The 15350-nt window shown below is 60.4% G+C and overlaps 1 protein-coding gene across 1 annotated transcript; it reads right to left on the minus strand.

Moving 5' to 3' along the window:
* Positions 1-6410: 6410 nt before the first annotated feature.
* On the minus strand, positions 6411-9958 carry GBX2 (gastrulation brain homeobox 2). Its single transcript, XM_055587033.1, has 2 exons — positions 9130-9958; positions 6411-8082 (listed from the first exon to the last, which is right to left on the minus strand). The coding sequence occupies exons 1-2, from the start codon at positions 9653-9655 to the stop codon at positions 7559-7561; spliced, it is 1050 nt and encodes a 349-aa protein (XP_055443008.1). The 5' UTR covers positions 9656-9958; the 3' UTR covers positions 6411-7558.
* Positions 9959-15350: the final 5392 nt, after the last annotated feature.

Genomic DNA, 15350 nt, shown 5'->3' on the forward strand with positions numbered 1-15350 from the left:
CCTGAGCCCACATCAGGCCCTTGGATCAGCCCCGCTGATGCTGATGGGGAAACCGAGGTCGGAGAGTTAAACCTCCAAGGGTGGGAACCCAGGAGTTCAAAACTGTGCACTGAGGCCCCGGCGTGCTGCTGCCGTGGCCCTGGTGTTACCACGCACAGCATCTGTGCTTTATCATTAACCTCCCCAGACACCAAGACGTCCTGAAGTCTGGAGCCTTGGGCCAGGCCATCAGGTGAAGACACAACGGTTCAGATGTGGGGGTAGAGGAGGGCGTGGGGGGTGTGGGAGAGTGGGGGATGGGGGCAGTAGGGGGTGGGAGGTTAGAGGGGAGGGGGTGGGGTACAGTCCATGGGATTCTCCAGGCCAGAATACTGGAGTGGGTAGCCTTTCCCTTCTCCAGGAGACCTTCCCAACCCAGGGATTGAACCCAGGTCTCCCTCATTGCAGGTGGATTCTTTACCAGCTGAGCCACCAGGGAAGCCCAAGAATTCTGGAGTGGGTAGCCTATCCCTTCTCCAGGGGATCTTCCCGACCCAGGAGTTGAACCTGTGTCTCCTGCTTTGCAGGCAGATTCTTAACCAACTGAGCTATCAGGGAAGCCTAAGGTAGCTAAGGATGTTACCATTAAGATCCGAGTCCCCTCCAGTGTTCTCTGTGATGCTCTGCACCCCTTCTCTGGAAGACCTACCCAACTTCATCCTTGTCAGATGATGGACTCTTTACTTGAAGAAAAAGGGAAACTCAAAAAGGGGGTCAGGCATCTCCAGCTCCGCCCCCTCAATCACCCCTTGTCCACCAACAAGAGTGCTGGAAGCTCTGTCTCCCCAACACTTGCCCATCACCAGCTTTCCTCAAAAGGCCAGTCCTTGCTCCTTGGCCTCTGACCCCTGACCCAGAGGGCTGGATGTGTGAGCCGCTGGCCTTGGCCTCAGGGCCCAAAGCTTTTGGAGACAGAGATCAGGTTTTTGAGTGATCCAGGCCCCATTTCAAGTGCCTCCCTGATGGGGCCACTCCCCCAGTCTGGCTGTTAGGTCTGCAGACTGGGAGGGTCCCCTGTGGTCCCCCAGGGTCGTGTGATGAGTGGGCAGGTTCAGCCCCAGGTGCAGGGGTCTGTCCTTCTGGTGCCCACGTGCACCCTAGGCCCCAGCTACCCTGCTGGCCCCGTGGGAGAGATGCTCGGGGGAAACTTCCATCCAGACCACCAGGCCCTGGTTTCTGACAGCCTGGCTGCACACCCCCACCCGCACTGGGCCGCAGGGAGGCCCCTCCAAGCTGGGCCGGGGGCAGCCGCTCTGGGTTTCCTTCCGCGGGGTGGCTGGGCCGAGCTTTGTCATTCAGAGCCAGGCCGCGCTCCCTCCCTGGGGTCAGGCGGCCACTTCCAAACCCCCAAGGCGCTCAGGGGGCTTCAGGGTCCCCGCTGAGCCAGGTGCGCGAGGGCGGAAGTCGGGCTGGGGAGGGGGAGAGGGGAACGTGCGGGGGTGAGGCAGCCGGAGCGCGGGCCGGGGTGGCGAGGGGCGGGCTTCAAGGGATCAGGTCGGTGTAATCCCATTTCGGCCTTTGTCATTCGGGCGGCCGCGGAGCCCGAGCCGGGGGGCCGGGCCCTTTAAGAGGGCGCGCGGCCACACCAGAGCGGGACAGCCTGACAAAGGCGCGGATCCAGTGGCGGGAAGTAGATGGGGGGGGGGGGGGGGGCGGGGGGCGCCCAGCGTGACATCTGCCTCTCGGGCCGGACTCTGCCTCAGCCTTTGGCCAGGGACCCTAGGCTGCTATCCAGCCGCTGCCGCGCTTTGGGCGGGGGGCAACCCCCCAATTTCGAGCTCGGGACCCGGGAGCGCGTCCCCGCCAAGGTCGCTCGTGGGAGGGGGGGCGGCATCCTCGACCCCCTGGCCGCCTCCCTGCCTCCTCGGGTCTATCCCGGCCTCCTTCCCCTCTCCCTCGAGGCCCAGGTCCTCCTCGGTCCCGCAGAGCAGCGTCTCCCCAGCGCCCCGGCGCCGCACCCGCCCCCCTCCCTTTTCCTCTGCCTGGCTCAGGGGGCGGCCGGCTCTGGGGCGGGGCTGCCCTAGGCGGTAGATGGCGGGTAGGCCAGGCCCCGAATTTGTACTGGGGGGGAGCTCCTGGCTGTAGGGGCGAGGGGGATGGACCTCGGGGTGGGGAGGGGAGCAGCCCAGACTCCAGACCCCGGGGCGGGGAGACCCCAGAGGCGGAGTCGGGGTGGGGGAAGGGTGACTGGCGGAGACCAGAAAGGGGGGCACTGCACTGTGGAGGTTGGAGGGAGAGTGCTGGAAGTGGGGAAGTGGGGAACCCAGACCAGCTCCGGGGGCCTCCGAGCTCCGGGGCGCAGGCCCGGCTTCTCCAGGTGGAAGATGCTGTGTGCCAGGCGCCTGGGACTGGCTCCACCAGGGGTGTCCGGCTCTTGGATACCTGAGATCCAGGATAACCAAGAGACCCAGCCAGGCCGAGTTAGACGTGAAAGGAAAACCACACACCCGCACACATATTAACACTCTTCCACACTCACAGCCACCTGCATGCACATCCTGCCCATCACGCTGCTAACTCCGTGGGGAGGGCAGCCCTCGGAAGGGACCTCTGCATCTGAGTTGGCTGTCTGAGCGGGCAGCACCATGCGCCAGCTGGAAGGGCGGCATTCCTTGGTCTGGTGGAGCAGCCAGACTGGGCCTTGATCCCCGTGGGCACCGAGCCCCCGAGGGCTTCCAGAGTTTCAGGGCTGTCCCCTCCTGGCAGCGCAGAGCCGTCCATGGGAGCTGTGCGCACCCCCGCCTCCATGGGAGCAGACCTGTCCACAGGGCTGGCAGCAGACCCTGGGCCCAGGTACCCTAGTCGGAAGCTGATTGAGTGACCTGTGCTCCCTGACCTTGCCCCAAACCCAGAGAGGGCAGAAGTCTGCTCAGGTCTTTCACTTCTGAACTGTTGAAATAGGCAATCAATTTTTATGATGTGATTTATAATTTATGCAGGTTGTCTTCATACATATGGTGTTGCTTTTGTGTGTCGGAGTTTCAAGCGCTTTATTACTCTGACGGTGTGATTTGCATTCACGTTTGGTTACCAAGATCATATTTCTCCTGTTTACAACATAAGGGCCCAAAATGAAGATTAATGCCACCTCCCTTTGCCCAGGCACCTCCTTCCTGGTAGACCCCAGACCTTGGCTCCCCGCAAGACCCCAGAGCCTGGCATTCAGCTTTGGCAGAACAAGTCCCTGCTGTGCCCTGCCTGTCTGGGAAGGGTTGGCACATCAGAGGGTCCAAGCAGACCGCCTGCTCCAGTCATGAGTGCCTGGGCAGAGGCCTGGGGTCTCCCGGGACAGAAATAGAGGTGTGTACACAAGAGCATCCTCTCCAGGGAGGCCACAGCTGTGCTAGCAGGGGTGTCAGCAGGCCACTAGGCTGTGTGGGTCACCCAAGATTGACACTGCCACCAAGGCCACGGAATGCACGGGGCTCCAACCACTCAAGACCCCCCCGCCCCGCTCAGGACTTCCACACAGAGCTGAGAAGGCCCTGAGGCGAGAATCAGGTGGCGACCAGATCCCAAGGCTGCCAGAGTGTCCCTGATGGCTTCTTACTCACCAAAGTCTTCTGCCAAGGGGGGACGGAGAGTGTCTCCGCGTGGGACAGGCCTGGGGACAGAGGGAGCAGCCGCAGAAGCCCGCGCCAGGCTTGCCAGACACAGTTGCAACGATTAAGTCAATTAAGCTCGAACAAACAGATGCAAGAAGGAGCAGGCGCTGACGACCCCAAGAGGAAGGGCATCTTGGAATGCAGGCACTTGCAGCAGCTACACGCCTAGTGTGGCCAGGCCAGCACATGGACAGTCAGGACCTCTGGACAGTCCAGCCAGGCAAACATGCCCTCCAGAGGCCTGGGAGGCCTCCCCACCCCACCCCAGCTCACCCCCTTTCGCTGAAAAGGCCCTGCCAAAGAACCACCCTGGGCCTGAGGACTGGAGGGGAAAACTGGGCACCGAAGCCTGTGCTGAGTCTCCAAAGTTCCAGCAAGGGCTGGGGTTGGGAAAATCCAGGCACTGGTGGCCCAAGGCGCTGACTCCCCAGGCCCTGCGGGGAGCATGGGGGAGGAGGTTATTTGAGGCCCGAGACCAATCTAAGAGGGCCCTGCCCCCGGAAAGTAGAGATTTGACTTCAGGTTTTCAAAGTACCCTCGGTTCTCCAAAGGCCAGGGGTACCCAGTTCTCTGAGGGACTAGGGCTGGGGTTCATCCCATTTGGTGTCTCTTACTGCAGCACCCCCCACCCTCACTTCAGACCCCTGCCCCGGCTGGTGGACCCAGGGTGCAGACAGCCCCCAGGAGCCCTAGCGCAGGGAGGGGGGGGGGTCGCAGGTCCGCGGCGCTCCCAAGCGTAATTATTTGATCTGCAGATGTAAGTGGAATTTATTGTAACAACAAATATAGTGATGTCAAAACCCAACCTTGGATTAAAGCCGGCAGCCAAAGGGGAAGTGTATTAATTTCCAACAGCATCTCAGGCCAGAGCCTATTAGAACAAGCTATTCTTCAGGCCCCCCCATCAGAATTAATCATTGGGAGTTAATTTGAAGCTCAGACAAGTTGCTGTTAATTTAGTGCAGGGAGGACGGGATGGAATAAAAAGCGGAGGTGCTGGCCGAGCCTCGTGGGTCTCATTAATCAGCCAGCTGAGACGGCCTGGCTTGATTACAATTTGCAAAAAAATTCATTAGGGCCTGGGCGATTGACAATTTTTCTCTCTGCCTGTGATGTGACTCATTAGGCAGCCAAATGAAAGCCATGATGACGGCCATGATGACAGCGGCCATCAAGCCCTGCTTGTTTATCTTCCTCCCCTCGGCCTGTCTCGGGGGTCTGGGCCTCCTCTGGCTGGGCTCGCAGGGGGCACCCAGAGTCCTGGGGTCGGAGAGGAGGGGGCACCCAGCCCAGAGAGGGCAGGGGGCAACCTGGCAGTGGTGCCACGTCTGCAAAGCTGGGGTACCCCCGGGCCCTCTTTGTATGTAGGGCTCCCTGAAGGTGCCCCCCAATTCCTAGAGAACGTCACTTCCCCCTCAGGTGTGTGAAGCCAACCCCAGTGGCTCCCTCCCTTCTTGTCTCCCATCCCCACCATGAGCTTTTGGGAAAGGTAGACAGGGGTGTCACACCTGTTATGGTGGAAAGGTGTATGGAGGGGAGTGCCCTGCTCTCAACACCCAGGGTTTCTTCCCCAGAGTGCCAGGGGGAGATATCCCTGCCCTCAGGGCCGGGAATCTAGGCCATTGGCCACAGTTGTTCCAGGGGCACATATGCGGCCGGGAACGGACCGGCCCGGGTGCGCGGGGTGGGGATGGCGTGTCCCCAGAGGCCTCCACGTCTCCAGAGGCCTCCATTGCAGCGGCAGCGGCCTGGGGCCTGGAGGGCCTCTCCGAGGAGATGACGCCAACAGGACACCCGGGCGACCGGCGCTTCGGCGGGAGCGGCCGGGCCTAGCGGACCCCATGTGGGGCGGGGAGCAGCCGAGGCGCACCCCTCCACCACAGGCGCAGGGCGCTGGCTAGGGGCAGCCAGGCGCCCCCACGGCTCTGTGAGCCTCGAAGAGCGGACTGAGGCCCTCGGAGAACGGCCACTCCACATCACCGCGCTCAGAAACCATGCCGGGGCCAATTTCTGTCCCTGAAATCTTGGGGACGCGGAGGGAATCGGGGTCTCGCCCTGCGCCTGAACTTCGGGCTGACACTGGGGTCCCCAGTGCCCCTCCGCCGCGGAAAGGTGACGGGTTGAAGGCCGTAAAAATTAAGTCAATATTCGTATTGATCCAGGGCTATAGGTTTCGCTTCTTGGGCTGAGAACGGCGGTGAGCTCGGCGCCCGGCGGCTTCTCAAACCCGCTCTCCGGCCTCCACTCGGGAGGCTGAGGCTGGCGAAGCCACGGCTTCTCTTCTCTCCCCTGGCGGTTGGTTCGGTGGCCGCGAGGGCTCGGTGACCGCGCTCGCCCGCTCCGAACCCCTGGGTCACCTCTGGCCTATCCGCGGCCTTCTCCGGAGGGGCCCGACCGCTCGCGTCCGGACGGACGCTTCGGGTCGGAAAAGGGGCCGCGCGCGGAACGGGCCGGGCTTGGGGGCGCGGTCCGCGGTGCTGGAGTGGGCCCAGGGTTCCCTCCCGCTCCTCCCGCGCCCGGCGGGCCGCATCCCACCCCCGAGGCGGGGAGGTGCCCGGGGCTCACCCCCCACCGCGGGCCGGTCCCCCCCTTCCCACAACTGGCCGGCGTTCCTCGGGGTGGGGCGGTGGTCGGGTCCCGCCCCCTCCGACCCCGCCCGGAGAGGGAGGCGCCGGCCCGCGGGCGCCCGCAGCCCGCCTCCGCCTCCCAGCCCGGCGCTGCCCGGAAGCCGGCTCCGCTAGCTGGGTTTCTGCCCCCGTCCGGAAGATCGCGCCCCGAACCCGAACTCTGGGCGCTCCGCTTCTTTTCAGGTCGGGGGATGCTTGGAGGGAAACGCGTCCCCTCCCCCGGCGGTCGTCGATTTAGGGAATGAAGACTTTATGCAAAGCCACCCATATCCGCACTCACTGACCCTCCTCCGGCGCCCCTCTCCTCCTCTGGCCAAAGTTTGCCAGCTTCCCAGATACTGGTTAGGCTGAACAGAAGGGAAGAGGTTAGATGTCTAAGGTGGAAATTAGGTTTTCTCGAATTGGTAACCCAGTTGGAGCTATTGCTCTATTTAAAACCTGGTGAGCTGCTGGATGGCTCTGGTCCTTCCAGCTTGAGGAGGCCCCGGACAGGGGGTGTTTATGCGGTGCTGGTCTCAGACCAGCTGCTCGGCCACTGCGGGCAGGAGGGTCCCTCTATAAACAGTCAAATCTGGACATACTTATGAGACCCAAGAATTGGTCTTTTTTCTCTCTTTCTTGCTCCTTTTTTTTTTTTATTCACAAGACTGAGATTGTTTTAATGTCATAACTTATAGGAAAAATAAACTACATTGAAATAAATTAAACACAACGGAGACGTGCTTCAGACAGGGCTCATAGGATATGCAACCCCAGGAAAGAAAGCCAGGCAAAAACCAAAGCAAAGCGAATTTCCAGGCTGCACCCCCAAAACGTCTGCTTCTCAGTCAACTAAAAAAGCCAGAATAGAAACAAAAATAAATGGTGACCGTGTTTGTTCTTGCACATGATGTTTACCTTTGGAAAAGTGTGGAAAGGTGGCTGCTGTGCGTGGCAAGTTGCAGCGGAGGCTTTGTTTTCTTCGGGGAATGTAGGTGGAGGAGATTACTGGGCAGTTTGGTCCTATAACTTTCAAAATACGGCAGCTGAGATCCAATCTATATAGATATCTATGTACAAAGTAGGATAGTATAATAAATATTTAGTGTGTCTTCCAGGTGTAGCTGTAGCTCCTTCAAAAGCAGTCTTTCAAGCTCGTTAATGGATATACTCTCAATTTGCTTGGGATGTCCAAAGTTGGGGGGTGACTCTGAGTTTTGCTTCAGTCATGGTGGAGCCCACCATGGGTTCCCTCCCCGAAGCTGCGGCTTCTCCACGGTGGTCCAGGCCGAGGCTCGCCCTGGGCCCTCAGGGCCGGGCCTGCTCCAGCTGCTGATGCTGACTTCTGATAGCGAACCTGCTGACGTGGACGGGTATGGGGACGACGATCTTGGGGTTCCTGGAGGGCTCCCCTGTCTTGGAATTGGCATTGCCCGCCTTCACCCGTTTCCACTTGGCCCGGCGGTTCTGGAACCAGATTTTCACCTGCACCTCGCTGAGTTTGAGGGCATGCGCGATCTGCGAGCGCTCGGTCAGCGAGAGGTACTTTTTGCAGTGGAACTCCTTCTCCAGCTCCAGGAGCTGCTCGCTGGTGAAGGCAGTCCGCCGCCGCCGGTTCTTGCCCGTGGACGTGGTGCTGCCCGCGGCGCCGCCACTCGGCGGGGTTTCCTCCAGCGCGTGGCCGGGGTCCTCCTCCTTGTGAGCCGCCTGGCCAGTCAGATTGTCATCCGAGCTGTAGTCCAGATCGCTCTCTAGCGAGAAGCTCTCCTCCTTGCCCTTCGGGTCGTCTTCCACCTTTGACTCGTCTTTCCCTTGCCCTCTGACAGCCCCGACTGAAAGCAAAACCAAACGGCGTTTTATTACATTTCGCACACTGGCCTTCCTTCCCCGTTCCCACCGTCACTCGGGCATTCCCCCCCCCCCCCCCTCCCGCAACTCCCCCCTTAGCGGATTGTCTTTCTATGACATTAACACATTGTGATTTCCTGGCCTTTGAGGGGTAGAGAGGGGAGGGGAGGCGTGAGAAAGCTCAGGGGAGAGGAGGCGACAGTACAGGCGACGGCCCTTTGCCCAGAACCATCACTCAAGGGGCCGCCGGGCCTCCTCCGCACCCTCCCAGTCTCCTGCAGCTTAATGCAGAAGTTAGCAGGCGGCAAGAGGCCCGAGAGAGCGTCCTCTTTGTCCCCGGGGAGGGGGCTGGATGAGGGCTAAGGGGGAGTTCACCATTTATCCTGCCTCTCCCCTCTCCACCCACTCCTCACCCAGCCTGAAAATTCTGTGAACTTCAATTTCATCGCACCCAGAGCCGGGGGGCGCAGGGAGGTGCAGACCCCAGCCAGTGTCGGGTTTGGGGTCAAAGAGAAGTTTCGTAGCCTCAGGAGAAGTTCCCACCAGACACCCCAGCACACTCACGCCGTTCCCCCAGGCAAGCGACAAGCCCGGAAAAGGGGGTTAATAGGTCTGGGCGCCCTCAGGCACACGCACTGCAGAGATGCGCAGCCCAACCCTCTTGCCCTCGAGGCTGAAACCTACCCGGGACCCCAGGTCACAGCGCCGGGGTCTGGGCGGCGTGCAAGACTCCGCCAAACTCGCCGGCGGAGAGATTTGCGGCTCCGCGCAGAAGCTGGCCACGGGGCGCTAAATGCACGCCCCCCTTACTCGCCCCCCCCAACCTCCCCACTCATTGCGTGGCTCTAAAAGACCACCCCCCGTCCCCGCGGAGGCCCCTCTGGCGCAGCTTGGCCGCATCTTCCCGCTCCTCTGGCCGGGGGAGGCGGGGGCGGGGGTCCCACGGGGGCATAGCCCCATACCCTCGGTCCCCCGAGGGAACCCGGAGCTGGCGCGCCCCCGCGCCCGGGTCGCGCGCGCCGCCGACTCACCGAGCGACGCCTGCACAGCCTCGGCCGCGGAGAAGGCCAGCAGTGAGCCCTCCTTGGCCAAGAAGCCTTTGCCGTCCTCCGCGTCGGCTTGCAGCGCCTCCGGCTTGTCGAAGTTGCTGCCGCCGCCGGGCAGCTGCTGCGGCGCGAACTTCCGGGCGGCGGCCGCCTCCTGGTGCTGGGGGGACGCCGAGAAGCCGCCTGGCAGCGTGGCCATGAGCGTGGAGGTGAGCGCCATGCCCTGGGCCAAGCTGGAGCAGAAGCCGGTGGGCAGGCTGGGGATCTGGTGGTGCGGATGCGCGGGCGGCAGCGCCGGCTGCAGCGCGGCCTGGGGGAGCGCGGGCGGCGGCGGCGGCGGCGGCGGCAGCACCACCGGCCGGTAGGGCATGAACATGGGGTAGCCGGTGTAGACGAAATGGCCAGGGCTGGGCTGCGGCGGGCTGCCGATCAGCGAGTCTATGCTGAAGGCGGTGCTACTCCCCAGCGGGCGCTGCATCATCATCAGCGACGGCGGGAACGCTGCGCTCATAGACGCGCTCGGGAGAGGCCCGCGAGAGGCGAAACGTCCCCGCGCCGCGCCGCCGCCGGGAAGCCCCCCGGGCGCCCGGAGCGCAGCTTGGAGTCACGAGCAGGGGCCAAGCAGGACCCGGAGAGCAGGTGCCCACCTCCCCCGTCAGTCCTGGGCCCTCTGCATGCCGCTGGCAGGCGCGAGTGCGGGCGGTGAGCGGGGGTGAGGCCGTGCGCCCTGGAGTGGAGCGGGCGCCCGGGCCCTCCCCGCGAGGGCTTTCTCCGGAGCTGCTGCCCGCCGTGGGCCCCGCGTCCGGAGCCCTGGCGCGTAGCTCCTGCGGCCCTCGGCCCGGGCCCGCAGCCGTCGGCGCGTCCGTCTGTCTGGCCGGCTGTCGGTCGCCTCCGGCTAGCCGCTAGGGGAGCGCGCGCGAAGCCGGCGCACTTGTCCTCCGCGGGCGCCGCCAGCACCTTTAAATCGCGCTCTTCTTTCTCATTCACATTTTGCCTGCTGCCCGGCCAGGCTCCGCTCACGTGGGGCCTGGAGCCGCCGCCGATTGGCTGCCACCAGGAGTGGGCGGGGCGAAGACGGGACTCCGCCCCTTCCACTGGGACTGGCCGCGAGCTGGCTGTGGGCGCAGCCAGCGCAGCGCGCGGGCCCGCGAACCGGAGCGTGTGCGCCCGGCCGGCTCCGCGCAAACTTGAAAGGGGCGATTGGCACCTCTGAAGCTCGAAACTCGGGTCTAGGCGGCATCATCCGGGGGGGGTCCTCCGAGGGTAGCATTCCGGGCTAAACCACAGGTTATTTTCTTTCTTTTATACATGCAAGGGAAGGAAACCTGCTGGGTGCTGCTGCTGCTGCTGCGCCCGGGGTTCGGGCGAGGTTCCCGGAGTTGGGGGCGAGGCCCTTGCCCTTTCAGGTCCGCCCCCTAGGGCGCCTGCCCGGGAGCTGGCAACCCTTTGCCCGCTGCGGGGAACCCTCCAGGTTTCTCACAGCGCCCCGGCATCCCCAGCGGCGCGGGGAGGTGGCCGGTTCCCCCATCCCGAGCCGGGCCCGCCCGCGAGCGATCCCTTCTCATTTTTCATGACATTCTTAATCATCGCACCTATTTACACACTTTGCCGGCGCGCACCAAAATAACAGCCACGATAATTATGATAATAAAGCGAGTCCTTTATCTGCTCCATCCTCGGGGAGGAAGGGGGGAGTTGCTGCGCCGCCGGATTGTATAACGTGAGATTATCCTGATGAAAGCTTTATGATGTTTGCTCAAATAAAAGCTGCGTTTTGTAAATAGGCGCTAATTAAGCACGTTGAGAACGGAGGGAGCGCTCACCCCGGCGCCACCGCCCGGTTTCCAGCGCGAGGACTCGAGGGCGCGTGGTTCCCCTCTGCCTACTGCAGGATGGAGCCCGTTCCCTCAGGATGATTTCCCTGTCTCGACAATGGTAAAAAAAAAAAAAAAAAATCAAAACCCAGAATTTGGGAGTAAGGGAATTGGCGGAGAGGGAGTGGGTGCCAGGAAAGTTCTTATCCCCTTCAGCATGGTAAAAACACAAACTTTCAGCTCTTGTGTTCCGTTTTAAAATGTAATCGTTTCGTGGCAAGGGTAAAAGGTGCAAAGCGCACCAGCGCGCGCGGGGCTTCCACTCGCCTCCAGGGCCTCAGCTCTTACTTCCCGGGTCTAAACGTTTGCCCGAAACGGCCGACAGGCCCCGGACCCCGGGAGGAGAGGAGAGAAGGGCATTGTTACGCCGGTCATTAAAAATCAGCTCACGCCAAGGAGCTAGTGGTTGGGGAGTTGGCCCGTGTTGGACGTGTGTTATGTATCACTTACAAGCACATTTAATTGGGAGATAAAGATAAATCGATCTTTATGAATTTATCGACCCGATTCTTTGACGCTCTCTTTTTCGCTCTTCTTTCTCGGCTTTAACCTGAAGGCCCCTCGGGGGGACGTCTTAATTCCGGGCCACCATCTCAGCCGGGAGTCTGGTCGGGGACCCGCTGCCCACCCAAGGGACCCTGAAGGAGCGAGGGGAGGGTGCCTCCTCAGCGTCCCGGAGTGCTGAGAAAACTCGCTGGCCCCTTTGCCTGCCGCGCTTCTCCTCGCCCCCGCCCCCCGCCCCACCACCACCCGGACAAAGACGTCTCCGGCGCGTTTCCCCACTCCAGGCCGCAGTAATAGATGGCTCCGGCAGCAGGCGACTTGAAAGGAATTCATTAGGACGCTGCCTGTACTGCCTCACTCCCTTCACGCCCAGACCCCGAGGTGGCTTAGGCGGAGCGAGGGAAAATGAATTCCCGTTGGGATGGAGGCACGGGGAAGGAGGCGTGTGTAGGCTCTGTAAGCACGTCCTTTCTTCACTCCTGCAAAAGAACCAGAAAAAAAGAAAAAATCGAAGCCCAGGGCAAAAGGCTGCTTTCTTTATGAGCATAATAAATACTGCCTCTCATTATGAGATACTTAACAGACACACCGTCTTGGGAACGGTTACCTTGTTTTCTGAATACTAAGGGGAAAAAACGCGCGGACTGCTTGCTTGTTTTACGTTGATACAGCCGGGTCCCTTCGCTGCTTGACACTGGCATGTCTGTATAAGCTGTTGCTCATTTTAACAAATTTGCCATCCACTTTCCTCTTTTGGCATAAAAACGTTCTTCTATGGACTTCCGTCTTTTGATTGCCCTCTGAGAGACAGAGGTGCCTTTGATTATTTTGGTGATCATTCTGCCTTTAAAGTTCAGCAAGAAGATTTAGGTCTGTTGAATTATAACTCCACTTGAAACAATTTGATGGTGTATTATTTGCCTCCATAAATTGCCGTGGAAAGTATTGACTATAGGGGTTATAATACTAATCTCCTTTTATTAGTGAGTTCAGAGAAGTCTCATCGATATGAATTTTTATTTACTCGTGTGCTTTTTCTGGAATGCAATGCAGCCATATTTTCTCATCTAATGCTTAACTGCTTAGAAAACGACTGTTGGCGTCATAAAAGGATCCCTGTGTTTCGCCGTGATTAACAAGATTCATTCGGGGCACCTCAGCAACCTACAAAGCGTTCAGAGCACGGCGACAGTGGATAATAAAAGCCTTTAGAGTTTTTCCTCCGTTCCGTGGAGAGATTTATGAGCAACGAGAGACAGGTACATGGCTTAGCCATCCTTCGGATTCCGATCTGCCTTGCTGGCGACTGCCTCAAACTGCAGCGCCCTCGGTAATTCAGCGGCCCAGGCTGCGCGGGAAAACCGTCCGGCACACATCTTTGCAACTTTCCTGTAAGAGTCCCTCCTCCGCCCCCGCCCCACTTCTCCTATGAGGAAGACCCAAAGATGCAGCCGTAGGGCGATCCGGGTCCTCCAACTCCAGTGAACTTCGGCGAACTTCTTTTCCCGGGGAACCTCCCGCCCGCCGGGATGAAGTTGGCCCAGCCCCTGGACACTTTCCTCGGCCTGTGCCAGGCTGGTGTCAAGACCGTATTAGGCCACTTAAAACATCAGACGTCAGTAAATGTGACGGTAATTAAGCTGTCGCCACGCTTCGGGGCTGGTCCAGTCAGCTTTTGCACGCAGGTGTATGGATGGAGCCTGAGTATAACATGGTCAGTGCACAAGTGAATGAATATTCATGCCGCTGACTCGCGGTGGCCTGCCGAGTCCAGCCCGGAGGAGGAAGCACCGCGAACCGCCGCGCTGCCACGCTGCCGCCAGGGTCGAGGTCGCGGGTGGTCGTGGAGAGAAGGCAGTGGGAGCCCCGGGTCTCCGAGGGAGCCGAGAAGCCCGCGGGCCTGGCGGGTAGGGCGCTCCCGCCCGGCGCCCAGTCCCAGCCTACAGGCCGGTTTCTCGGGCAACCACGTTGTTTTTATTTATAGGGACTTTGAGTGGCCTGATCGTTTGGTCATTGCCGCAGCCCTTGCTCCTGGCAATAGTTGGGAAATAGCTTGGGATGGGTTTTATTTATGGAAGGGCAATTGGGATTCACACCCAGCTAACCCAGAACAGTCCCTCCCAAGCCCAAGACGAACTTACAAAGGGGTGCTTGTGTAAAATTCCCCATCAGACACACCAATTTGCAAGTAGCAGAAAGCATTGAAGCCTCATCTTTTTTAACTATTTTATTCAGCCTTTTTTTTTTTTTAATCTGAAAGCCCAAAATAGACTCCATGTGGTTCTAAGTGAAGTCAGCCCTTGGCTGGCTTTGAAATAGCTCCTGCAATTATGTAAAAGAGCCATTCACCAACAGGACGGAATTAAAAGGGATCTCGCCCGCTTCCCTTTCATTGCCAACCTCTCATGTTTGGCTTTTCAAAGCACTTCCAACACGATGTCTTTCTCCAGGACAAAAGGCAGAACAAAAAAAGTCCCCAAACTTGTAAATTGAACGTCAAGGGAACTTTAAACAATTTAAAGCCCATAAATAATGATAAAGGGGACTGGCAAAAAAGGCAAACCCATTCAATTAATAGAGTTTCCCAAGCAAAGATCAAGTGGTTTATAAAATAAAAGTCTTTGGTTTCATTATTCTGCTCCTTGGCCCTGCAGAAAGCAGGACGGATTTTTTTTTTCTTCCCAAGCGCCCTGAAGAAGAAACACTTTACAGGACCGAGTGTGCATTCTTAGGTAGAAAGTTTTGCTTTGTGTCCCCCACCTTCAAAATTGCAGAAACAAAACCACCAACCAGAAACGTGAATACTTTTTTTTTTTTTTTGCATATCCTTGGAAGAGTTGGAAATTGTTCCCCATGGCCCTGCAGGCGGGGAAACCTGACCCTCACACCTGCGCCGCCCTTCCCACCCCAGCGCAGAGTAACTCACGGAGCCACAGCCGCGTGGCCCTCGAGCCGAGCCCGGGTGGGATCTGGGGACCAGGGTTGGGTGGGTGGGGGGCTCCTGCGCCTCCCGGGAGCTCCGGGGCTGCGGGCAAGGACGCGCCAACGGCGCATCTGGGCGCAGGCTGCGAATGCCTGGAGATCCAGGTTTCTCGCACCCCACGTTGGCCTAGGTTCCTGAGCCAGGGTCTCGGCGTCCAAGGGCGCAGGCAGGAGTCCGGGTTCCTTTTCGGAAGAGCCCTGAAGGTTGGCGTGGGAATCTCATGACCACCGAGGGGGTAATGGATTGCCTGCCACGCTGTCCCTGGAAGCCCCGCGCCGGCGCATCTCCGTGGAAGCACCCAGGCCGGCGCAAAGGGGCTCCTCGGCGGGCACTGAGCCCGGCCGGCCTGGGGTTCCATGCTCTGAGGACGAAGCATCGGGCGGAGGCCGGCTCGGGAGCCGGCCCGAGGGCGGTAGTGGCTGGACAGAGCCTGGGGAGCCGGCCTGGTTGCGCCGGGGTTGGGGGGCGGTAGGGGGCGGGGGGAGTAGAGCGCGCTTGGGTTCCCCGGGGGCTGGCTCCCGCCGAGGCCGTCCTGAAACCCAGGCCTGGGATCGCCGCGAAGGCAGGAGCAGGCCGCGCGGCACTTCTCACCTGCCTTCATGTCCACGCAGCCGCCCCCTCGGATCCGCGAGGCCCCACCTTTCGGGGACTTCAAACGCGCCCCGCCACCCAGCGCCGGACTTTTCATCTCCCCGCACAGGGGGGGCTTGTTTGCGGGGACTTCACAGAGATGCTAATCCATCGGTCGCAGAGCCAGTGGCCCAGGGAGGCGGGCAGAGGGCACCGAGGGGTGAGAAGGTGCGCCAGCCTGGGTTGGGAGCCGCCGGACGGGCACCCCTCCCGGA

This window comes from Bubalus kerabau, chromosome 6 (genome assembly GCF_029407905.1).
Source record: "Bubalus kerabau isolate K-KA32 ecotype Philippines breed swamp buffalo chromosome 6, PCC_UOA_SB_1v2, whole genome shotgun sequence".
Taxonomy (NCBI): domain Eukaryota; kingdom Metazoa; phylum Chordata; class Mammalia; order Artiodactyla; family Bovidae; genus Bubalus; species Bubalus kerabau.

Bases quoted from the DNA above. Each gene is read 5' to 3' on its own strand.
- GBX2 (XM_055587033.1), bottom strand. From the start codon at position 9,655: ATGAGCGCAGCGTTCCCGCCGTCGCTGATGATGATGCAGCGCCCGCTG. The intron at 8,083-9,129 runs GTGAGTCGGCGG...TTTTGCTTTCAG, and splicing joins GGCTGTGCAGGCGTCGCTCG to TCGGGGCTGTCAGAGGGCAA.